Source organism: Rutilus rutilus (assembly GCF_951802725.1).
Source record: "Rutilus rutilus genome assembly, chromosome: 11".
Lineage (NCBI taxonomy): Eukaryota > Metazoa > Chordata > Actinopteri > Cypriniformes > Leuciscidae > Rutilus > Rutilus rutilus.
The window spans coordinates 6,335,000-6,361,575 of record NC_140216.1 but is presented as its reverse complement, the minus strand read 5'-3'; the positions used below and the strand labels follow the sequence as shown (position 1 = coordinate 6,361,575).

The 26,576-nt window shown below is 38.1% G+C and overlaps 1 protein-coding gene across 3 annotated transcripts in view; it reads left to right on the top strand.

Annotated features, from left to right (window-relative positions):
* phf14 (PHD finger protein 14) overlaps positions 1-26,576 on the top strand; it is an 81,098-nt gene that overhangs the window by 46,492 nt on the left and 8,030 nt on the right. For 2 of the 3 annotated variants that reach the window (XM_084422607.1, XM_084422606.1), the window contains exons 15-17: positions 332-388; positions 574-695; positions 17,579-17,696. In XM_084422607.1, the coding sequence (XP_084278733.1) occupies positions 332-388; positions 574-695; positions 17,579-17,696 (297 nt within the window). Of the gene's footprint in view, positions 1-331; positions 389-573; positions 696-2,495; positions 4,788-17,578; positions 17,697-26,576 lie in introns of those variants that run through there. The other variant, XM_084422608.1, reaches the window with a different exon arrangement.

The window sequence follows — 26,576 nt, the reverse complement described above, 5'->3', positions numbered from 1 at the left end:
GTCATCAGGTAAAATAACAAGCATGATTTTTTTTTTTATTTTTTACCTTGTATACCTCAGGACTTTCATAATTTTTCATTAGTATTCCTCCTGTGTGTGGCTTGATTCTCAGTGATATTTTAAGTGAAATTTCTTTTGAATTAATTATTTTAAATACCCCATTCAGAGAGAATTCTTAATGCAAATCTTAATAATTGAATTCCTTGGTTCATTTTAATAGTCTTCAATCATTTTAAATGCAGTAATCTAACACTTGAACTGTTACGTTGTTCTTTCGGAAAAGTTCATTGTGTGCCGTATTATGACCAAAAATAATTTTCCCTTTGACCAGAGAACCAGAGGCCAGAAGAGGAAGAGAACGTCCATTTACGACGAGGATAAGATCGAGGTGAGCTTTCCCTTCCTCACCCCGCACTCCTTTAAGACTGTCTATCTCCCCCATCTACCTCTAATATTTAGAGAGCGTTATGAAGACAGCTTGTGTATGTTTACACAGCAATCTCAGCCCTCTCCACTCACCAGCTTCATTCAAACACACACGGCGGTTGCCTCTAATAGCTTGCGTTTCCATAGGAACCATCACCGCGGGAGCGCAGACAGAGGCATTCGACTCTGCAGAAAAAGCCCAAAGCCGATGACACACGGACCGAGTGCACCACCTGCAAGAGCCCGGGCGACAATGAAAACCTAGTGAGGTGGGTAAGCTTGTGCGCTGCGCGTCTCTGAAGCATCTGCGCACGCGAGAGCATGTTTGATCTGGCGGGGAAGAGGTGGGGGTTATATTCGCCTCGTGATTAAAGTTCAGGCTTCATTATAAGGACTCTGCCATGCATGTGTGAGTGGGAGGTAGCGCCGGCTCCACGGGCCCTCTCTATTTGGCTGCCACATGTATTTGCTCACTTGGTTTGGCAGTAATGAGCTGTCTGATTTACTGTCACCACTTGGCCCCTGGTATGAGGTTGCGGTTCCTTCAAACAGGATTATTTTAACGTAACAGTCAGATCCAGATCAATTATACTTTCTTTTTTTTCTTCTTTTAACACCTCCTCGTCATGCTTTTCAATGCCGTAACATTGTTATGCTTTTGCTCAAATATATGCAAGCATGACTAAGAAACTTTTAATTGAAGCTCACATAATAGAAGTGACAAACAGTCGCCACTTCCGTCCCATCACGATTTGACATAAAGCTGTTTTTGGGTAATTGGACAGTGGCCTGTCAGGTTAGAAGTGCTTCAAATGCTTCTACAATGCAGATTAGGGGATATGCAATGTTTTGTACTAGAGCTGGCCGGGATAGTGATATATATCATGGCTACGATATAAAGCGTCAATTGTTTTTGCTATTTTGCTACATCTTTTATATTGCAGTATGTAAATGTATCCGAATAGCACAGTACTACTCAAAGTTATTGACACTTGAAGTTATTTCTATTGAATTATTTAGAAATTAAAAAGCGTGCACGGAAAGCCGCCATGACATCCCGTATTCAGCTCTATTACGTGGCTTATTGCACATGAATGCGGAAATACACACATTTAAGTCAAAATCCCCACTGTGTGGCGTACTCGATATAAAAACAGTCAAGTTATATCTCGTCTAAACGAAAACAGTTGGGTGAAAACCGGATGTGCGTCAGGATATATTCTAACCGTACATTCGGTCTTAAAGTGACAGCAGCCCAATATCGTTAATCAAACAACAAAAGACAAAGAGAAAATCACTCGCTGCTCTTCACTGAATAACTTTAGTAGCTTTTTTTATTCATACAGTGAAGAATATGCAGTTTTTTTTTTTTTTTTTACATTTGATTATATAAATTTCTATAGTAGTGTTTTATTACAAACATGTTAAATAAACCAACTGTACCTGAATAAATTAATTTCATTTTCATTTCTATTGTATTTGTCCTATTGTTTGAAATTTGCTTCTTTGTTCTTATTTTTAATAACTAAAATTAGGGTTGGGCAACGATTAATTGCGATTAATCGCATCCGAAATAAAAGTTTGTGTTTACATAATATATGTGTGTGTACTGCGTATAATTATTTTGTATATATAAATACACACATATGTATGTGTATATTTAAGAAAAATGTGCATGTATATACTGTAGATATATTTATACATAATTTATATTATATATGAATATTTTATATATAAATACCAAATTTTTCTTAAATATACACATACTTTTTGTGTGTGTGTATTTATATAGACTAAATAATTATACACAGTACACACACATATATTATGTAAACACAAACTTTTATTATGGATGCGATTAATCACGATTAATCGTTGCCCAACCCTAACTAAAATAATATGACATGATGCATATCGTGATCCGATCGTGAAGTAAAATTTCTCATATCGTGAAATAAGATTTTGGTCGTATTGTCGTGCAAAGCGGCTAGTTCGAATTAGCTGCTGCTAGGCCTCGGCTGTGGTGTGAGGTGTGTTGCCCTGACTCTTTCTATCTTTGCATTGAACAGGTTGTGAGAGCCGGGCACCACCTCCTCCCCTAGAAAAGGACAGATGAGAGAGAGACAGGGAGAGAGAGAGAGGCAAATTAACTCGTTTGAAGAGCGGCGTTGGGGTCGGGGAGGAGTCGCGGATGACCGTCCCTTCTGCCCAAAATGGACAGTGCCATGGACGTTATCATGGTTAAACGACGGTCTGGCGAAAATTTTCTGAAAGAACGAAAAGACTATCGTATGTGGACTAACATAAAAATGGTTGAGTTTGCACTATAAAAGGACTTTATATGGACTTTATATGGACAGAATACTCAGTTAGCCAGTTTGGAGGCACATACTCACCCATAGGGCCGTTCTTTGTGGAATACATGAACAGTGACACTGGTTTTGGGCCTTTTGCTCTGTGGATTAAGCCAGATTTTGGGCCTTTTCACCATCTTTGCAAGCGATTTGCTGTCGTCTGGCCTTCTTCAGGCCTCCTGGACTTTCTTTTTCTCGCTTGCTTTCACATTGGCTCTACAGCAACGCACACCTCGCTCTATCCGAGCTTACCGCTAATCTCAAGACCCAATCAGCTGTGTTGACGAGTCAAATGTGCTTCTGAAAGCTAATTGTGTCTTCTGTCTTGCTTTTTATTGTGAATGCTCCTAATGCTTTTGTTTCATTACTCTGTGCTATTTTGCCTGTGCTGTATGGATTTTATGGTTCAAAGTGATTAGACAATAGAATCAGTAGAGTTGTTTTTAAAAAAAGTATTGGAATATTTTACTAGGTGTGGTAGCATAATATTACTCAATATGGTAATATCCGTAATTAAACGTGTAGCCTAGTTTTCCTTAGTATCAAATCAGAGATAGGGTTAAAGTTACAAAAACACATCCGGACGTATTTCACCACAAAAGAAGGAAATTATTTTATGTGAAGAAGGTTTAGGACCATTTTATGTAAATTCAGCACCTTTTCCAGCCCGCTTTTCATCATCGTAATGCTTCTGGACATTTTTTTGTATTCTTTTTACTTACATTTTTATTATTATTTTATATTTTTGTAATTCTCTTTTGATAATTCATTACTGTAGGTATACGATGCAATAGTTTTTACTTTATTGCAGTTCATTGTTTTTAATTTTTACTTGTATTATGTATTCTTTAAAATTTAAACCATTGCATTGATGACAGTTGAAAGGAATAATGTGCCAAATTCTTATGAAAAATAGTCACAGTATAAGAAAATATATAAATTGGTTTCATTGTTTTGCTTAAGTTTGCCACCCCCATAATTTGGGGTGAAATATGACCTGCAAAAACTCTTGATGGGATATTCACCCAATAATGATGAGTCGTAGAACGCTAAAATTCTAAAGTTACAGTAATTAGTTGTGAATGTAGTCTGTGTTGGTATTTTGGCTTGCATCTGCTTGGCTGACAGTCATCCTGTTTATGTTTTGCAATGGCAAAAAGAAATCCTAACATGCTGAAAAAACTCTTCTATCCCAAACCCTCCCTTCCCTCATATTCCAGTGTACTTATTGGTACTATTCCATTGCACTAATGAAAGTCTAGCTACCTAATTCCACGGCAGGCCTGGCAGCTGAAATACAAGTCCCAAAGTTCCCCCTCTGACAGTTTACTTTGGCATCTTCCCTCGTGCCATTGGGAAAAGCCTTGTCCCTCACGCCCTCTCAAACTGCTTACTCGCACTGGACCAGACACGACACTTCCTTGTGTGGGATTTACATATCTTTCCGTCTCTGGATGACTTCAGCTGCCCTTTAACCTCTGACCCCACTGTATCTTCAGCCAGAGCTTTATCTCTCTCCACTACAGCTGTCTTACCTAGCTCACAGCATACTGTGTGTGCAAGTGTTTGTCGAGGCACATACTGCATCTGCTTTGCTCAGATAATGCTGCAAGATGGAGCCTTTTAGATTACAGGTCGCCTGTTAAGTCACGTGTTGTCAGTTTAGCAAAGTAGTGAGCTCTTTTTTTTTTTTCTGGCATAAGCCGTGCTGCAATTTTTGTTCTAAATGTTTTGAAATTGAAATGTTTATTAGTACTTGAATTTTTTGTGCTTGACGTTTTTGTATTATGTAATGTATATATCTCACAGTAATTTATTCCTTAGGTATTCTCCATGGGTAATGTGTCAATGTGACTTGAAATGAGATTACACAATTGCATTCTTGAGTGTTTGCGTCCTGTGTGTATATGCAGTGTTTTTGTTGCCAATGCGCCATTTCTCGTGAGTGTGGTCTTAGGACAGTGGCATTGCGTCATGCAAGCCTTAATAAACTTTTGACTTTTTCATATCATTGCCACCATGATCAATGAGTCTCAGTTAGTCCAGCTAATGGATTGCGCAGGTTCTGCCAGCCACCATTGGCATCAACTCTGGCCCAGTACCCACCAATTTGAAAGGAAAATAATGTTTAAAGTCACCGTGAAATCATAAATTTTCCCCTTCCCTTTGCAACATCTCTTTTTTTTAATTACATATTCCCTGGCATGAGGGCTGGGCAATAATCCTTCCCCTCCAACAACAATCCAATCAATTCTTGTTGAATAAAATGAAGTCCATTCCCACAGTTTCTCTTAACAATAGGGAGAAAACAAGACAATTGCCATTTGCCATGTATGCCAACTTATAATACCCATAGTATGCAATGACATGTTTATAAGAAAGCTAGGTTAGGAAACAAGTTAGAGCAAAGAAAAAAAAAACCTTTTCCAATGTTGTACATGTTATTTATTTTAAATTGTGTGATGCATAGCTCTGCTTTATACCCGCCATCTGACATATTGTATCAGCCTTCAAAAACTCTTTTCACTCGACCACTAATTTTGAAGCCAATTTGTGGCATTTTGTCACAGCAGACATGCGGTGGCAGTAACGCATCTCAGTGAGTATAATACTCTCTCTCCTGCTGTTTTCTCAAAATGTTTTTCCTTCACTCCATCCCTGTTTTCCCGTTTAGCACATCTCATCAGCTCACACTTACGCACTCTTCCTGTCTCTCTCCCTCATTTCCACCAGCCTTCTCTCTTCCCCGTGCCAAAGCCCAGCTCTACAAAGAGTCAGAGGAAGGGAGAGAGAAGCGAGGCTTTCATGGGGAAATCTAGTTAACGGCATAACAAAAAGCCCAGTGTGTCTGCTAGTAAGTGAATCGCATTTGTGCTTATACAACAGTGGCGGTGGCGGGAACAAGCTACATCTCTGTGGCCCGGGCCCATCAAAGCTCTGAGCCTCTTATTGTGGACCGGAGCGATAGAATCAGTTTGGCATGACCAAAACCTGAGCACCCCAATCCCTCATACTCAGTCCAGTGGTCTGGTACGAGGAATCCGGTGGGACGAGTGGTTCCGGTTTGAACCCGGGGTGCAGAAAGAAGGGGGAGGAGGATGTTCTGGAAGAGCGGTAACCTTTCTGATGATGAGCGCCTTTCCTATTACAGACCTGACACGGGATCCAGGGAGATGATTTAATGGCGGCATTTTGTTTTTGCTGACTTCACCCCTTTTTTTTCCCCCTCTTTGCACTCCCCACCACTATTAAAACAGAAAACCCAAGCGGTGGGACTGCAGAGTGTGGGAAGAGTGGCCAAGCAGCTAAAATCTATTACGCTATGGCTTCTACAGTGTCTTTTATCCCTCCCAGTTCACTGCAGCGTATATGTGTGCCGCTGGTCTTCGGGATTGAGCGCCTCCCCCTCTTTGTGCATTCGCTAGATGACTTGCGTAGCCCAGAGGTGCCTAGCTAATTAGCAAAAGCATGGTAGAAGCTGGTGAACTGCATTGCTGCCAAATAAGACTGTCTGGAAACGGTCCAGAGCCAAGGTGCAGTAGGACGCTGTGGCAAAAACAGCCAAACTTCCCTTCCAGATCCAGAATGAATGCCGGTTTGAATGGTTTAAAGGATTAATATTGATTTAATACAAGTTCAGTGAACAACATTTTGCCATATTTTTGTTGATTACCACACAACAAAATGGTTTGGCCCCTAATTTAAAAAAAATGTATGTGAGGTGCTTACAATGGAAGTGAATGGGTCCAGTTTTTGGAGGATTTAAAAGCAGAAATGTGAATAATTTTACAAAAGCACTTACATTAATTCTGTTAAAACCTGTGTATTACTTGAACTGTTGAATTTTTCAGTACATTTTTTCAGTCGTTTGTGTTTTTGGCATTACATCATGGCAAATAAGTAAAATTGGAAATAACTGTACACAGAAAGAAAAAAGTAAAGCTTTTTTTACACACTAAAATCATATTAACATTCAGCCATCCAGCTTATTTTGCACAATGGAGGCTATTATCTGTGAATGTTTGAAGCTTCCAGTTTAGTAGCTGCTATAGGTAAATAAGTAGAATACCAAAGTGCATTAAATGGTAAAACTATTTGCACTACAAACCAATGGGTTTATTATTGCGAATATTAATTAAAATAATATGATTACAAAGACCGGTTTGCAGTGTCAAGCAACAATTTATTTACATCTAATGTAACTGTAAGTGGCTGATATCACAAACCATGTTAAAAAATAAAGTAGGCACTATTGAAACAGTGAGTATTTGAATGTTTTCAAATTGGCTCCACTCACTTCCAATCTAAGTGCCTCACTGCAAACTGGATTTTGGTTATTTTAAAGAAAAAGGAAACAAATGAATTGGTGTGGTAATCAACATTATGCCACATGAGCTGGTGAGCTTAATTTGCACCGAAACCTGTAATTTTTCTTTTTAACCTCAAACGGCATCATTCAAACCACCAAACTGTCCCTCAGTCAGCTGTCTGAGGCTTTACTGTGCAAAAGTTGACACATCATGGCCCCCTGCTGTCCACTCAGAGAAGCGCACTGCGTCCCGCAGGTAGCTCAAAGTTAGTGTCCCCGGCAGCCGGCCTGGCTTTGAGTACGGGACTAAATGAATGAGTGAGCCGTGTGGTAATGAGATAATAAAGAGGAGTTAGTTTGTCAGTGCATCGCTCGGTCGCAGCGGCTTCAGCCGTAAGCCCATTCATTGCCTCTCCTCCTTGTAAAACAAAGGCCTCTTAATAATACCATTCCCACCTCAACAGTAAATCAAAAAGGAGGAGGCTCACAAAGGCTGATAATCTGCTCCCTCAATAGAAGGGATTCACAAAAAGCCATGGGGGCACTTTGTCATGGGCGGCAGTCAATGGCCGAGCGTCTTGTGCCATATTGATCCCTGTCACATGGTGGCTCCCCAAGTAATTGCGCTGGACCCGAGTGATAAATTTGCTGTGTTTGTACCATCCATAAGGGTGAGAGTAGCAGACCAAAGAACAAAGACTTGCAGTGTTAGTCTCGGTAACACTTCAGATCCTGGTAAATCCAAGAATTGGCCAATTTATCGCTCTATCAAAATTATAATATGCAATCTTTTGGTCTGCACAGAGAAGAGATAATGTAACCGTTCAAGCGTCTTGAGGTTTACATGTTGAGTTTTGGTGCGCAAGCATCCGTAGCTGCTATTAAACACATCGGTATTGTTTAAGAGATTTGCGTTTCTGCCACCCAAGCGTTTTTGTGGGGTCACTGCGGAAATTGCTCTCACTCGCAGGAAGTTAATCCACAAAAGGGCCAGTCAAAATTACCATGCAGATTAATCCCTTAACATAAAAGCTTTAATTACAATGTTCAAACATTTAGGAAGTAATCCTGTCTTTATTTTGGTATTAAAGGGGCATTTTAGCAGTAGCTTATCGGGTAGTGCAACGTTTCTTGTTTGTTGCCCTGTTTTGTACTTTGCTTTTTCTACTAGTTCTGGATGTCCTCGAATTACATTTTGTTAGATCCTCGTGGCGTATGAAATTAGTGGCATTTGCAAAGGCAAGTATTATTAGTTATTCTGTTCAAAAGTGTGAAGAATAGTAATAAGATGGGCATCCAACATCATTCCTGTACATGAATGCTACATTAAATCATGCAGCTTGTTACGGAGGGTGTGCGATTTTTATTTATTTTTTCCTAGAGATATGATAAAATTGACAAAAAAAGACCCCATAGATAATGATGGAATGACCGAGCCGTAAGGATCACAATGTCTGAGACTCAGAGGTTGGCTTTTTTTTACTTTGTTTGTTGCCATGTTGTTTTTATTTGATTTTACTATGTTAGCACTTTATTTTACAGTCCTGCTTCCCATATACATAATATGTACTACTTATAGTAATTACAATAACTGGGTAATAACTAGGTACTAACCCTGAACCTACCCCTAAACCTAACCTTAACCCATGTAGTTACCTTATATTATCCAGTACTTTCTTAGCTAAGTACACGTAAGTGAAAACTTTACTATTCTACGTTACTTTTTACAATATGCACTACCACTTAAAAGATTGGGGTTGGTAAGGTTATTTAATGTTTTAGAAGTCTCTTATTCTGTAAAATGTTTTACAATTTAAAATAACTTGTATTTTTGTAGTTTAATTCATATTTTATAATAACTTGTTTTGTATTTTAATATATTTTAAAATGTAATGTATTGCTGTGATGGCAAAGCTGGATTTTCAGCATCATTACTCCAGTCTTCAGTGTCACATGATCCTTCAGAAATCATTCTAATATGCTGATTTGCTGCTCAAGGAACATTTCCTTGTATTATCAATGTTGAAAAGAGTTGTGCTGCTTATTATTTTTCTAAAAACCGTAATAAGTTTTTTGATGAATAGAAAGTATTTATTTGAGACGGAAATCTTTTGTAACATTATACTGTACGTGTCTTTACTGTCACTTTTGGTCAATTTAATACATCCTTGCTGAATAAAAGTATTAATTTACCCCAAACTTTTAAATGGTAGTATCGTTAACGTAACATTTTAAATTCCCTCAAATGGTGGACAGTAAAACCTTCTTCCTTTGCTGGCACACCTCTCAAATTCTACACTGTTGTCAATTTGTCTTTTGCTGAACATCTGTACTTTAGGTCCAATAATTTTTTTCTGATTCTCTCAAATAAAGCAACACTATCATTTAATGAGAACTGATAGTAATCTCCATAGTGATTTTTCTGTTGTGCCCCTTTGCTATCTGTTCTCGAAATTTTCAATCGAGCCTAAGTGTTCCAAGAATTGCTCTGATGTTGGTGATTGCCCGTGTCTCTTTAAAATGCAAGATGATTGCAGTAATAAAAAAAAAAACAAAAAAAACTGCAGTTAGGGGCAGATTTAACTTAAATATATCCTTTTCTCTCTTATCCGGAGAGATTTCGAATTGTACATTATGGTATTAAATATCGGAGTTGTCATGCGTTATCTGTCTAATCACTGGGCTGTGTAGACGAAGGCCTCTGCCCTGAACCCGGCTGACCGGATCAGCCTTTAAAAGGAGCGTCGGGCTGAAATAGAGTTCTAAGTGGAAGGATGAGAAGAAGATCAAGCAACAGAGCCACCGGGCTTTCACCCTGCGCCGAGAAACCAGCGAGACGACGGGGGGAGGGGGGCTGAGCGTGCCAGGGGGGTCTCTAAGAACTCCTCTTAGAGATTAAACAGTAGATGAAAGAGGATACGCATCGCTAGCCGAGAGCAACATGTGTCACAGACAAAAGCAATCAATCGTGTTTTTCCCCTCACCTCACATCCCAATAAGATTACATCAATCAATAGACTCTCTTATGAGTGATTGGATTCCGTCCGAGATCGGAGGAGAGAGTTGGTGGGGAGGGGAGAAACGAGCAGCTCAATTTTCCCAATGATTAAAGCGGACCCAAATTGCTTTGATAACATCAAGGACTTTGTGACGGGGTCCAGAAGGGCAGCGCGCGGAGCAGATAGAAGCTGGCGCCTGCGTGTTGCGGGAACCGCGGAGGAACGGGGATGATGCGTCATTTCGCGCCGCAGAAACTCTTCAGAAACTTCTCGGTAACGCTTTATTTTACAGTGTCCTTGTTACGTATGTTACATGTACTTACCATAGTAATAACAGTAAATTACGCACAATTACATGCAACTAACCCGCAACCAAATTCTAATCCTACCCTAACCCTATAGTAAGTACATGAAGTTAATTTATATTACTCAGTACTTAAATATATAATTATACTGTAACAAGGACACCTTAAAATAAAGTGTAACCAACATCTCACATGGTGCTTGTGGAACGGCGAGCTGTTATTAGCAGAGCGCATGTCCTTCGTGAAGAGTTTAAAGGGGTCCTATAATGACCTTTTCACGATGTAATGTCCCTTGAGTGTGTATGTGAAGTTTTAGCTCAAAATACCCCACAGATATATATATTTTTTATAGCATGTTAAAATTGTCACTTTTTGAGGGTGAGCAAAAACACGCCATTTTTGTGTGTCCCTTTAAATGCAAATGAGCTGCTGCTCCCGGCACAGAGGGCGGAGCTTCAAGAGCTCGTGTGTTAGCAGCTCCAATTACCTCACACAGCCATGGAAAATTTCAAAAACTTTTAGCCTTTTATGTTAACTTTATCAATACACAAAAACACAATGGAAGTGTGGTTTATCTGCCTATGACCTTAAACTGGATGTGTACAATATATAAAAGCACACTCTCGTTCAAAAGTGTGTTTTTTTGGGGGGGTATTTTAATAGTCTCTTCTGCTCAAGGCTGCATTTATTTGATCAAAAATACTTAAAAACAGTAATATTATGAAATATTATTAAAATTTTAAATAATTTTCTATTTTAATACATTTTTTTAAATGTAATTTATGCCTGTGATGCAAAGCTGAAGTTTCAGAATCATTACTTCAGTCTTCAGTGTCACATCATCCTTCAGAAATTATTAGAATATGCCGATTTTCTGCTTAAGAAACGTTTCAAATTAGTTCTTCTTATTTGTTGATAACACTTGCTGCTGAATATTTTTGTGCAAACTGTGATACTTTATGTACTATGTAAGTAAGATAGATTTGTTCTCGGTATAGTCAGAAGGAAGATGCACCGTTTTATTTCTTCATTCACCTCCACTTGAAAGAGAAATTAAAAGTATATTCATATATATTCATTTTGAAAGGTTACTTCCTGTTGAACCACCTGCTGATTGGCCATTGTCAATTTGATTTCCAATTAAGCATAATCATTGGCCCTTCTGTCTGCTTGGGTCTGCATCACTGAGCAGTGTTTTAATTCAAAGATGTTAAACTGTGATACACAACAAATGCTACAAAAGGTTCATTAAGGCAAAGTAATTAAAGAAGTAGATGGCGAATCGGGGCACGCTCCACTAATAAAACGCAAGCCTCCCGTGGCTGCCGTAGGTCCTAAACTTTCCCCCCGCCGGAAGCGAGAGGAGTCTCTCACTCTTTCTTTATTTGCCGGAGCGAGGGATTCATATGAAATCAATCGGCAACTGTGTGCAACAATAGCCGTGTGCTCATTAGCGCAGCGCGCACACACACTCCTGGTCATTTTTCTTCTTTTCATGAGGAAGCCTGGAGGTGATTTAAATTCCCCTTTCCTGTGTAGATATGCCTGCTCAGCCTCTCCGTGTGTGTGTGTGTGTGTGTGTGTGTGTGGTTGTGTTTAAGCTTGCCGCTGTGCGAGTTTGTACTCGTAACCCATCCTCACATCTGCTCAGACAAGAGAATGTGCACTTGAGTTTACGTTCGTAATTGTAGTTGTCGTCTTGCTCTTTGATTTCATTGTCTGTCATGTTTGTTTTTTCACCTCGATAGTATTGCAGTAAATTGGACTTTAGAGATAATTGTTACTTGTGTTGCTTTAATGATTTCCTTTAAGAATTATTCTGATTTCAATACAAGTTAAGCTTAATTGGCAGCATTTGTGGAGTAAGGTTGAATAATTTGAATAAAATAATTTGTTTCTCTTTTCTTGAAAAAAGCAAAAATCTGGGTTCACATCAATAAGGATAACTGTAATAATGATAACTATATTAGCTTCCACACCAGCAGACAATATCATTTTTCGCTTTAAATGCTCGTTTTTCGCTTTTAATATCGCTTTAAATGCTCGAGCTCTTCAAAGCAGGGTGGATTCTGATTGGCTGTCAATGTTTTTATCTTTCATAAGCTGGAAAAAAAATAAAAAATTCTGAAAGTGATTCCAACTATATTGAAGTGTGAACTATGATATTCTTTTAAAATCAGAAAGATTTTTAGAACTATAGCTTTTTCGTTATCATTATAGTTATCGTCCTTGGCGTTAACAGGCCTTTACATTGAATGGGGCCTGTAAACATTAAAATACTCACTGTTTCAATAGTATTCCCACAAGATGTAAACAGTTAGTGTTGAAAAATAAATCACTATCATTTTCGGTGTTATATAAAGTTTTACAACTTGCCATGAAAAACTGTTTCAATACTCTATCCACACATTGCAAACAATTTTCATGAGAAAATGATTTTAGTGAGAATTGTACTATCCTTTTTTTGTGTGATTATAGTAATTTTATAATTTTGTTGTGACGACAATGTAACAGTGTATTACAGCAATAATACACGTTTTAGCAGAATCATTAAAATGCTTTTATAAAATTATAAGCTTCACATTTCTGCTTGAAAATCATCCAAAAAATCATTTTTGCTTTATTTATTTATGATTTAAGGTTGAGTCAAAATTACTTAATGTGCTAATCAACATTATGCCACATGCATATTTTGAACCTAGAACATTAATTTAATGGGAAAACATATTAATGATTTACTTTAATTAGATTAGATTAAAATTTAGATTAGATTAGATTAGATAAAGATATTATATACTATAGCTGATTACACTACACATAGTTCTCAAACCCCAGATTTTTCATACAGTTTCATGCAAGATCAGGTCATGTTAGTTGTTTGGCTCATTTACCAGCTCTTTTATGTACAAAATAATAAAACGGAAGGGCATTCGCTCCTGTTAACGGTTCCACTAAAGAGGTCATTGCAAGGTATAATGGGATGAGAGCAAAATTCTGTGAATCGTTCTGTAGCAGGAGTTTTTTTCTCCCTTTCCCCACTCTCTCTCTCTCTTCAGAAGGAGGATCATGTAATGGAGGCAGCTTCGAGTTGACAGTCTGTCGCCGAGGGCAAGCCGTTTTCTCATTGCTCTGTCACAATAAATATATGGATTAGAAACAGGAAGAAACCGTGCATGCTGAAGCACAAACAGTATGCACAAACATTATTCCGGTTAAATGAGCTTCTGAATTGGCTGATTTTGAATAAAGAGATGAGGTGTGTGTTTGTTGAGGAAACTTAACACATTTTATATTTTTCTCATGCAACCCAAGAATTATACTGTCAATATGATTCACTTTAATCAAACACGACTATTTCCATATAACTGGCAGTTAAAGAGGCCATATTTTACACATTTCCATCGTATACTGACCATTTCAATTAAATACGGTGTTTTTGATATTGTCACTTTCATCAGGAAAGGCCAAGTTTTAATGTAAATGTAAGTAGCTGAATATTAATATGTGAAATTGGGCTGTTATATATGTTAATTACGCTCATGCTTGTCATTAAAAATCTTGTTTAAGTAAGAGCTCCATAAATTCGGTAAAATATATCAACATCAAATAGCTGAAAAAAGGATCTTATGCTCACCAAGGCTGCATTTATTTGACCAAAATACACTAAAAACAGCAGTCTTGTTAAAAAATATATATTTTTTGAATATATTTTAAAATGTAATTTATTTTTGTGAAGGACAGCTGAAGTCACATGATCAGAAATCATTCCAATATGCTGATTTGATGTTCAAGAAACTTTTATTATTATTGAAAACAAACTCTTTGAAAGAGCAAGAAAAATCCTGTTTTCCAATAAATGTCCCATTTAAAGATGACATAGCATTAGATTAAATGGAAAAACGTACTATGTTCACACTGTCAGTTCTCGGGAATGACAACCGCATGTACTTACAGGTGTGAGTCTCAAAATTGTCCCATTCACACAGCAACATTACAGTAGCATCTGGATTACTGTCTGTATTAGAGGTCGACCGATAGTGGATTTTACAGATAACAATAACTAGGTTGGACCGCACTGGACGATAACCACTGATCAATCAACTGATAGATTTGAAATTGTATACTGAATGAAAACAGTACTGAACTATGGGAATGTACTCTATTTTTTAAATAAAATAAATATATAAATATTAATCTAGTCTCAAATACTGTCTGTATGAATGTGCAACGGGAGTCGAGGCCGCATTCTCTTATCTACGGTGCCCGTAAAGGGACATGGTGGTGAAAAAAAAAAAAAAATGGGATGGGATGGGAGCAAAAATAAATTTAAATATTGCTTTCTTTGCGAACTCAAAAGTTTTGCGAGTCAACGCAAAAAAGTCTCTTAGAGGAATAAAAAAGCATTAACTAACTTTTTGCACTGCCTTGTCTCTTTAGGGGCCTCGTACTTACCAGTAACAATCACGACAGTGACCAAAGTAATATCAAAGATGACGATATCTGTAAAACTGGAAGTCTTATCATTTTTGACCTGACGAGAGTCCAGTCAAGCTCCAAGTTCATTCTACAAATCTTCATTAACCGACACACAGTAGACGCTCATTTGTGCAGAGCGGATCTCTTGCACTGTATGATGTGACGGACAACAAGTGGTCCGGTCCGGTTTCCGATCACACAGTGCGGGTTTTCAGAAAATACGGTTGTGAGTCCTGAAAATGTACGGGTGTGAATTCGATTATAGAATGCAGTTGTCGTTCTCGTAAATTGCTGAACTGTGCGTTAACGTAACCGTATTAAGGAATTAAGGACTCCAATTCATTATTGACAACTGTATTCTGCTGCTGTGTGAACGTGGCCTATATAAATTCCCTAAATGCGTTTGTCTTTGACTGCCCTGTTACTCTGTCAGGGGAAATAGTGGGTTGGCATGGTAACCACAGGTGAGAGTCGGCTCATTCCCTTTTGCAAAGGCACCTTGAAGTGCTCCCTTAGGACTCGAGAAGTTTATTTGGTTGCTTGATGAGAAGCGGTGTGAAATCTGCTGTTTGACTCTGTGGATATGAGCAGCAGGCGTCAGTGTAAGCTTTTTGATCTTCAATCAAACTCTTAATGGTGTGCAAACACGTTGAACATCAATGTGTGCCAGTTTTTGTGCCAATAAATGTGGCTAATAAAGCAGAAATCAGTTGTGCGTTTGACCTTTTTCCACTCTTTCAATGATACACTGTACTAATGACCAGAAATCTACATTAATGTGATCAGGTTAGCCATTATATGCTGTATTCGAGCCGTTGGGTGTTGACAGAAGGTGTACACGTGTCTTCGGCGTGAGACTCTCTGCTCATTAGCACTGAGCCGCATCACCGTCCAGGCCTTTAATTAGCATTTGAAGTCTGTGATGGGCCGGAGTTTGAAAAGGGCTTCCACGTCACACAGCATCGGGTTCGGTGACACCAAGAACAACCCTGCCTCTGCTAAAGCCTCACAGCGTTCCCGCTCGTTCACCTAGCAGACAAAATATGGCGTCTGTCCCTGTCTTTTTCTATCGCCTCATCCTGCGGGCTCGCTGATAAGACCGCCGTGCCCCTCATCCCGTAATGGAGACGAGGATGGGGATTGGGCCTATTGACCTCCCCGGCTCTTATCGGCTTTATCTGATTTACATTGCCAAATCAGAATCTACTATATTGATTACAACATAATTAGTTAATTATGGACAGGAAGGAGAGGAGAGCATGGACTGCAGGGTGAAGGGCATGTGGGGCTTCAGCAGATGCACCTTATGAATGTTAAATGAGAACTGAACTTCATGCACTTTTTCTTACAATGGTCTTATGAATATAGATATATTTAATGTGTTTTTTTACAGCTGTCATTGTTAATTTATTGCAATTAATTATAAAAAGTAATAAAAAATGTATCCATTTATTTATGCCCACTGAGTCTAATTTATATCTCATAAGGAATTCTGTAACACTTTACAAAAAGGTTCAATTTGTTCATATTAGTTACTTACATAGATTAAATACTATGAATTTTTTTTATTTTATTTTTCACATTGTAGATATTAACATTGTGAATTATTATTTTAAGTATTTGTGTTAACAAATGTGAATTATTTGTATTATATTTGTGTTTTTTAAAGTTGTTTCTTATGCTCACCAAGGCTGCATTTATTTGATCAAAGGTACAGTAGGAATAGTAATGTTGTAAAATATTATTACAATTTAAAATAGCTTTATTTCTATTTTAAAGTGTAATTTATTCCTGTGATGCAAAGCTGAATTTTCAGCATTATTACTCCAGTCTTCAGTGTCACATGATCCTTCAGAAATCATTCTAATATGCTGATTTGCTGCTTAAAAACATTTATTATTATTATTATCAATGGTGAAAACAGATGTGCTGCTTAATATTTTTTGTGGAAAAATTTGTTGATGAATGAAAAGTTGAATTTTATGATAGAAAATTTTCTAACATTGTAAATGTCTTTACTGTCACTTTTGATCAATTGAATGTGTCCTTGCTGGATAAAAGTATTCATTTCTTTAAAAAAAAAATATATATATATATTACAAGTCAACCTTTTAAGAGACCCTAAAAATACTGATTATATATGATTATTTGCAGTAAATTTGATTAATTAATTGCTGCATGTTGACACTAATGTGAAATGTCCCTGAATGCTTCTGATGATGTTGCATTTTGTTTTCAGTAACAATATTCAGCTCTTGCAGCTGCTACAGAATAGCATAATAATCGACCCAAGATGGAGGTCTTTTACGGTTTATGTAAAATCGGATAGCTGGTGGTTGAGCAGACCTATAACTAAGGACAGAATCTCAGTGTCTTTCTTGACACCTTGACTCTGGAATAAAAATCCCATAGAGATTTATCGACACGATGAGCTGAAACTCATTTCAGCAGGACCAATCGAGCAGCGTGTTTTATGATGGCTGTACAAGGCCGTGTGAGAGGTTGTGTGCCAATGTGTTTTGAATCTATTAAGCATCTGTTACCTGACAGCAAATGGCTCTGTCACCATCTATCATACCTGCCTGGTTAGGGCCATACTGCCCTCTTGGCAGGGTACAAGCAGACTGTGTGTGTGTGTGTGTGTGTGTGGTACCGCAGCTGCATTTTAATGTATTCTCGCTGCTAATGTGCTGGCTGTTTTCCTCATAGGTGTGATGAGTGTCAGCTCTGTTACCACTTCGGCTGTCTCGACCCTCCCCTGAAGAAGTCGCCCAAACAAACCGGCTACGGATGGATCTGTCAGGAATGTGACACCTCCTCATCAAAGGTGAGAGTCAACAGAATTCTCCCTATTCCCACTTCAGTCGTATTCGTACATTCTCCCAGCATTCCAGCTGCATTGAAGCAATGGATGGTGCTAAAAAATTGAGTAATAGTTTGTTTCCCCAATTTTTGCATCAATTGCCATCTGAAATCTAGTCAGCTGCATACCTAGACAGCGCTGCACATGTACATTGGAAACAGGACTGTAAAATAAAGGGTAGCACTTTATTTTACAGTTCTGTTCCCCATGTACATACTATGTACTTTTTATATAGTAGTTATTACAATAACTGGGTAATAACTACATACTAACCTTGAACCTTATATTAACCTGTCCTTTCGTCGGTAAGTACACTGTAAGTGCATATACTGTAAAATAAAGTGCTTCCAGGTTTGGTTTAGGGTTAGTTTCTTGTGATTGTGCATAATTTACTGTTATTACTATAGTAAGCACATGTTAAATTTGTAACAAGAACACTGTAAAATAGTGTTACCTTTTTGTATAATTACATATTTTAATTTGAATCTAATAATTCTATTTCTAATATAATTTTAGTTCATACATTTTTTTTTTTTTTTTTTTTTTTTTATGATTTACCGCAGTATTTGTGGAATTATTAATTTCTTTAGACCCATAACACATTTTTGTACAAAACCAGACTGGCTTTGAAAGTAGGGAAGAGTAGTCCGTCCTATGGTTTATTTATTCATTTATTCCACAGTGTCCATCGCTCAAGTATCACTCCAGTTCTCTCTGAAACATTTCCTGACATGATTTATTACATAAATAAATAAATACAAATCTTTACCACAGATTCTTTAAAAACTCTAACCGGGCTTATCGGCTGCCTGGCTTTGTTAATTACAGATAAAAGCTAAGCAGATGTGGTTTGAAGATGCAGAAGTGTCCCGATAGCACCAGTGGTGAAAGTCAGCCGCTGTTTTAAATCCTATATACCTTCCTTCCTTCCTTCCTTCCTTCCTTCCTTCCTTCCTTCCTTCCTTCCTTCCTTCCTTCCTTCCTTCCTTCCTTCCTTCCTTCCTTCCTTCCTTCCTTCCTTCCTTCCTTCCTTCCTTCCTTCCTTCCTTCCCTGCACACGTCAGCGGCTGCTCCTGATCCCTTTCCTAAAAGCCGCAGTTGATCCGCGCCGTTGACTTAGCCCACGGTGATTGTTTTGTATTTTTTTTCCAGAAATTAGTGAGTGCTTTCACGTTCTCCCAAACATTTAATTTCTATTTCTCATTGAATTACAGTGCAATCAACTGCATTATGTGTCTTCTTGGAAACCCAATTAGGTTAATAAATGCATCTGCTTTTCGAGTTATCTTTAAATGGACAGTTCTGCTAGCCAGACTCTCGTGGCATGGAAAATGGGGGTTAATTGATGTTTGCTGGAGAGAAAGTAAAACGTGAAAAATGGTGGTGGTCTGACTACATGGCGGAATTAGTAACATGGAATTATTGCTCAGGATTAAAATGAAAAGGTTCAAGCAGAGCGCATGATGATAGAATGACAAATGCAGATGCTGTTTACTGTATATGCACACAAATCTTAGTCTGGAGATGCTAAGATGAATGGTAGTGATATGGTAATAACAGTTATGATGTTAGCATGGTACGTTTTGTAACCATCTTGGCTGTGATATAATGATGGAACCCCTCAGAGATATCAATATAACCTCGAATTCTTCCAAGACCAGTTTTATTAGAGCTATCAACATTAATTTTATAGCTCAGTGGAATACTCTGACTGTATGACAATAACTGTATTCCTATTTTTACTTGTTTTTTATTTTGTTTTCAAAATATTAAGATTACTGTTGATTGTGCTAGTGTTATATCACATATCACCATGATGCTATGTCCAAAAACACAGTATTACCATTGTAAATTTCCAAAAAATAGTATTACCATGGTAAATGTCCAAATGTGCAAAAACATTACTGCGGTAACATGTGCAAAAACATGATGTTACCAAAGTAAATGTTCAAAAAACAACATAGTATTACTACGATAAATGGTATTGCTACATATACATTATGCAAGAACATGGTTTTACTGTGGTAAATGTACAAAAACATATGGTATAACTACGAGACAATATCCAAAAACATGGCATAGTAAAGGTAAAAAAACATAGTTTTACTATAGTAAATGTACAAAAAAACATGGTGTTATCACGATACCGTGTAAAAAAAAAACAACAACATAGTATTACTATGGTAAATGTGCAAAAAAAATTATAATGTGAAGATACTTAGAAATGTCAATGTGTGTTTGCTAAAATATGGTTATTAATGTTCACAGATATTTCTTTCATCTGTTTAAAAAATTGTTGATAAAATGAGATAAAAAAGCTTCCAGTGTACTCTCAGCAGCCCTTTGTTTAAAATACATGTAAAAGTGCTTAATGTCTCGCTCATAAAATCGACTGATAAAGAATTATGTTCTGGCAGCAGACCTCCTTTGTGTGTGCTGTGTATCTCCTGTAAATAGGGCTATTATAAGTCAAAGGCGTTGAAGAAAAGCTGCAGATCGGTAACCCGCTGCTACAGAATGAGAGCTGTGCAGTTCAGAACAAAAGCGATGGAAGGAAGGCGAGTGGAGACAGAGAAAAGAGCTTTAGACAGTGGGAGGTGCACCAGGGCCACAGGGATTAAACAAGTCTTTGCCTTTAGAATGTGTTCAGTGACAGCCTGCCGTGAGACCGGCCGCTCCCCGGGGACTCGCAGAGACCAGACACAATCCTGTTTAATCACAGACACACACACACACACACACACACACACACCGGGCCACATACCTTTCTCTCTCTCTCTCTCTCTCTCTCTCTCTCTCTGACACACACATGCTGTGCTTGGTTTTAGTAGGACCTGCTGTCTTATCTCACCCTCACTACGGGGTTTTTGTTGTCCTCTTTGGGTTTTTTTTTTTTTTTTTGCTAATGTCATCATTTTATATCCTCTCTCCAACTTAACTCTAAAAGCGATGATAGAACGGGAAACAGGAACACTCTCCTTCCTCTTACCTTTACTTTTTTTTTTTTTGGTTCAAAGGCTACTTTAACACCACAAACGGCCAATTCCAATCAGTTTTTTTTTTTTTTTTTTTTTTTATGCAACCTTTTATTACATGGTTTGGATCCTATCATTAGCATAAACCTTTTTCTTTCTTTTTTGTCACTGTTTAATGGAAGTGTCATAACGGTTATGAGCTAATGTACACACATACATGTAGCCTATATTAAGTGTGTGTGTATAACCCATGACTTTGGCATTGTTAGTGCTATACTTTACCAGATGAAATATTGGTAAAATTTCAAAGTCATTTTGTATATTTATATTGAGTATTTTACAGTCATAGATTGGACATTCAAGTAAAGCTCTTTAGGTTGTTACGCTGTAGACATTATAAAATCATTATATATTTGGTTGAACTATCGTCATACTGTAAATGTAGACACATCTGACCCTTGAAACAAAAAGTCGGGGTGAAGGGTAAATGTCTTCTGGCCGTTACTGCCATTTGAAATATAATAGGTTCCATTATGGGAATCAAAGAGCACTCCAGAAATGAGCCGTGTGTTGAAGTACTTAAGTTCTGTAATCTGCCACGCTGTGAACCTCTTTACCTGCGGTTGGTCCGGATGTTTTTTTAAATGCCATCTTAAAATGCAGCCAGCTTCTGTAATTCTCCTCCTTGGCAAGACTGTGGGGGTCGACATTAAAGGGGAGAGCGGTGCTTTGGTTTCGCCGCAGTTGAATGAAGAAGTAGCAGTTCAGAAGTGTGGAACTGAAGAGTCGATTTGTTATCCTTTCCAGCCTTGACTTCTAGATGTGAGCGGAGAGCATTAGCGGGATAGAGGCAGTAGAGAGGTTCACACCTCATGGAGCCATCTTCTTTTTCAGCCTCTCAATTAAAACACGGGGCCCTTTGACAGGCTCTCCCCATGAAAAGACCTCTGTAGACCCCAAACTCTTATACATAGGGACCAAAGCATGGCTGGGACGATTGGAGGATGCGAGATGGTCTTGAGATTGCCGGGTGGTTATCTGTCTCTCACGGCATTTTTCTCACTCATTGCCTTTTAAAGGTCACAATAAATGGGTTTTTGCCTCTAAGGTCTTGATTAATAAAAAAATGTTTTAAGTTGTTTCTCGGTTGATGATTTGTCGCATCGAGACGGTCGTGTTATTAAATCACTTAATTGCGTCTGCCTTCCCTCCCTCGCGAAAAAACGATTGTGAGAAAAAGCTCATTTTCATTAGTTTACGAGCATGCGGTCGTACAGGGCAGACTCTGGTATCAGTTCATACGTGGCTCGGCAATAAAGACTTTATTAGTAAGTGTTGAGTTCATTACGAAGGCTGTGTATTTCCCTGCCTGCACACGTCAGATAACCCCCGGCCAACGAAGGCCACATCCCTCTGCTGTCACTACGGAGCCCTGCCGAATTGATTCGGGTAATAAAATGACATTCCTGCCACGATATACGGATGGCCTTTAGTTGGAGAGCCCGTTAGGTGGTGGAGAGGGGCTTGTTTGAGCTTTATTTACACCCGCGTGTCACCGCGGCTCACCCTCGTGATAAAACGTTTCAACAGATCTGTGGTGTGTTTGAAATGCCATGAGGCGAACCCGGCTCAGGCGGGAATGGAAATGCCTAAAGGACAGCTTTTGTGGATTGCTAATTCAGTCACTATCTAGACTTGGGGGTCAAAAGCCTCGTTACTGCAGCAATTATAACACTTACAGAAATGCATTTGTGTCGTCCCGAGATGTTCTTGCGGGCTGATCGGACGCTAAGCAGAGTTTGTTTTTGAAGTGTGTTGCTACTTGACCTTGAGGTTTAAATTTGAACTGCTTTAATTTGCTAAGCCTTTTCTCTTGTTTATCTATGAGACACTTGAGACTACACAAAGATAAAAAAAAATATTTTTGCTGCTTGTTCAATTTATTTAAGCATTCCACTTAAATTTGTAGCATGGAAGTTAACTTCGTTTGTGTTGGGACTACATGAATTACTTTTTGGTGAAACTTTAACTGAATTTAACTTGCATTAAAATATCCCAAAATCACAAGGCCAGTGTTAGATATTTTGTTAAGTTGATTACTTACAATATTCCAAATGTTTCCAACTATTTTTAAATCATTAGAAAATTGCAATTTTAACCAAGGAAACGGGGCGTGTGAGCAGGGGTGAGCTGGGAGTCGCCAGTCAATGGCGTCATATCCGCGTTTACCCTTGGTTTCTGCTGGTACTGCGTGGAGTCCTGGACAAATGCGGAAGTTGTAGTTGTAGCGTCTATCAAGCAACAAACGTTAGCTTGGCTGTTTCTCAATTCCAAGAACGCAGAGAACGGACTTGTGTTCTCGTGGAGACCGGTCTTGCCAAGCTTCCTTGGAAGAACGAACTCGGAACCGGCCGCAATGACTTCTGGGACACCTGGCGAGTACTAGCTCAAGTCTGCATTCGATGCATCCTCGGTATCAAGAACACATCCGGGTTCTTTCATGCGTCCTCTGTACTTGCGTTCTTGAGAATTGGGTCTGAACTTCGACGGTTAATGATGACGTAAAACGTGAACCCAAGGACACAAGATCGCTGAAGACTGCATATTGAGAAACACCCCTTGTTTCGTGCAGTCGTTATGGAACACAATTATTCTTTACCGATTGCAGCTGGTTCTGTCGACAAAGACAAGTCCCATAAACGGAAACGTCAACGTACGGGTATTATTGCTTTACGTTTGTGTTTAGTTTATTGACATTGTTTATCACGTGACACGTCTGGTGTTTATGGCCATGTAAATATATATATAGTGTGGCGAGCAGGACGAGACCGAGGGCCGTGAGAGAGCGGCACGAGGCCGGTGATTACTGATGAGCTACACCTGCGCAACGCACCAGTCTCGTATCTCTCACGGAGAAGCGGAAGCATAAAGGGGGAGCGATGCTGTCTTTTACTTTCGTTTTGTATTTGTTTTATTTTTATCATTAAAATATGTCATGAATGTTCGCCGGTTCCCGCCTCCTCCTTCCCATAACATCTGAACTTCATTACATATAGCATGTGCATAAAGATTAATCAGTATTTTGGCAAATTATGTGGGTATGTTCGAATGTACTTATACGTAAAACTGCGCCGCGTTATCACAACAATGAATTCGACAAATACAGTAACATCTATGATAACCAATTTAGTATTAAACCTTACTTTTCTTGCGATTAATTCATTTTAATGAAATAAAAGCGTGTCATTAAACGCAACATTTATAAAAATAGAACTTTACCTCATCCATGAACATGATTTTTCGATTCCCGTCTGACTGATTTACATCCACGGTGGAGTTGAAAACGCCAGTTCTCATCATTCCACGCTCCTTCACATCGTCATCAAGCTACGCCGTTGTTGTTGTTAGGAATGTAGCGCCCTCTAGCGGCAGAAAATCTTGCATATTGTACCTTTGTGTGTTTTATGTGGTTTAATGAGATGACTTGAGGGAGACTTGATAGTGCTTAATGTTGAGGTTTAGATCCGTTTCTGTAATGTTGGGTTACCATTTTGACAAAAAGGGAAGCTTTTTCTTATTAGGATACATGAAGAGTGTGTTTAATTTTGCTTTAATCTGAGTAAAAAAATCATTAAGAAATGAATCATGTCAGGGTCACGTGTAAAATCACAATGGATTTTTTGATTAGTCACTTAAAATAGCTTTATTCCATTGAATGTACATAAACAAACTATCTTTTCACAAAAATAATTATTGATCTAAACCAAATTAGGAAAAAAAAACATGACATGATATACATATATACACACATAGTATGTATCAATGTCATTATTTATGTGACAAATATAATGGGTTTTGAGGTGGGACTGTTTGTTTTTTGGCCAATGAAGGACAAGTTAAATACTTGAGAAACCTGTTTGAAATTCCTTATTTTTGAAATTCCGTTTAGTAACAAGAAATGCTATGCTCTTAATATTCAGTTAAATTCAGGTTCTGGGGATGATTATCTTCAAGCGCAGTTGTCAGTCAGAGCCTCGACAGACTGACCTGCTAAACAGCCTAATTAAGTTAGACTAATTAACTTAATTAAATCCCTCTCTCAGCCAGCTTTACCATGGAATGAAATTAGGCTCTTTCTTATTATTTATCAAACAGTGATTGCCACCTGACAAGATCAAGGGCAAAATAACCTACCTTAATATAAGCAATTGCATTTTGACTGGTTTTCAGCAGGTCTCCTTCAGTTTACCTTCTCACACTGTTCTGAAGGCCAGTTGAATAAGTGTTCAATGGGGCTTTGAGAGGTCAGGCATAAAAAGGCTGAGTTATTGTAGCTGTGCACCAGGCATAAATGCAGTCAAAACCAAAGGTTAGCATTTCAAGAGAAGGTAGCATGATCCTGAAAGTTACCTTGTAACCCGGCTTGCCGGTGAGTTGGATGGAGAGTGCTAAGATGTAGAAAAAAATCAATGCACCGGAGTCACGTCCATCACTTTAACTAGGCAAGCTGGATGCCTCATTCCCTCTGAGGGGCCAATTTTCAGAGTAAACAGGACCCTGGAGATGGCATGGCAAATTCCAGCTGTCCCGTTGGTCACTTTCTTAGTGCTTAGTGGGTTTTATTAACTCACTTACATTGTCTGTACGACAGGGTTGACCTGTAAAACCTTTCTGTGATGTAGAGACTTTATGATTTGGTAAAATGGTGCAATTTACCACCAAAACCATTAACCTTTTAAAATTTTAAATGGTTGAAATGGTTGGTCGACCTCAAACTGAGGCAGTGTTATGTCATGAAAGTGCCACAAGAGTTTAGGGTGCCATTTGGGACAGGGCCTGACTGACTTTGAGTGAGTCATTAAAGGGTTAGTTCACCCAAAAATGAAAATTCTGTCAGTAATGACTCACCCTCATGTTGTTCCAACCCCGTAAGACCTTCGTTCATCTTCAGAACACAAATTAAGATATTTTTGATTAAATCTGAGAGCTGACTCACTCCTCCATAGACTTCTAGGTGACCGAAACTTGCTGGCCCAGAAAAGTTATTAAAGAGATCGTTAATATAGTCCAAGTGACTACAGTGGCTCAATCTTAAAAGCGACGAGAATACTTTTTGTGCGCAAAAACAAACAAAAATAACGACTTTATTCCACTATTCATTTCCTTCTCTCTGGGCCTCGAGTTGGTTCACGTAGTGTTTTTGCGCAGCGCGTCTGTGTATTCTCGTCGCTTGATATACTTAAGATTGAGCCACTGTAGTGGATAATTGTAAAATACTGGCAGCAGAGTCGCCAGAAATCTATTGTAATTCTATGGTATTAATACTGTGAAATTATTTTACATCCATTTACTAAAAAAAAACAAAAAAACATGCAGTACATTTCTGTCATTTCAATTTACAAGATAGTCTAAAAAAACGGTGAGGTATAAACAACCCAATTTGAATAATTTTGGCAACACAGCTCTAGGTCAAAAAGGAACCCCAAAATAGGTTGGAAATGAATATCATGCAGGAAATTACTATAGTAAAAACACAGGCAACAGTAATAGGCTAATAAAAAAGTAAACATTTATTTATAAGCAAGAACACCCAAAATGGAAAAAAATATAGTAAAAGCAACATGAATATTTGTAAAAAAAAATAAAAAATAATAAATAAATAAATAAATAAATATATATATATATATAGATAGATAGATAGATAGATAGATAGATAGATAGATAGATAGATAGATAGATAGATAGATAGATAGATAGATAGATAGATAGATATATAGATATAGATGAAACTCGTAAAATTAGAATATCGTGCAAAAGTTTGTGTATTTTAGTAATTCAAATTAAAAGGTGAAACTAATATAGTTTATAT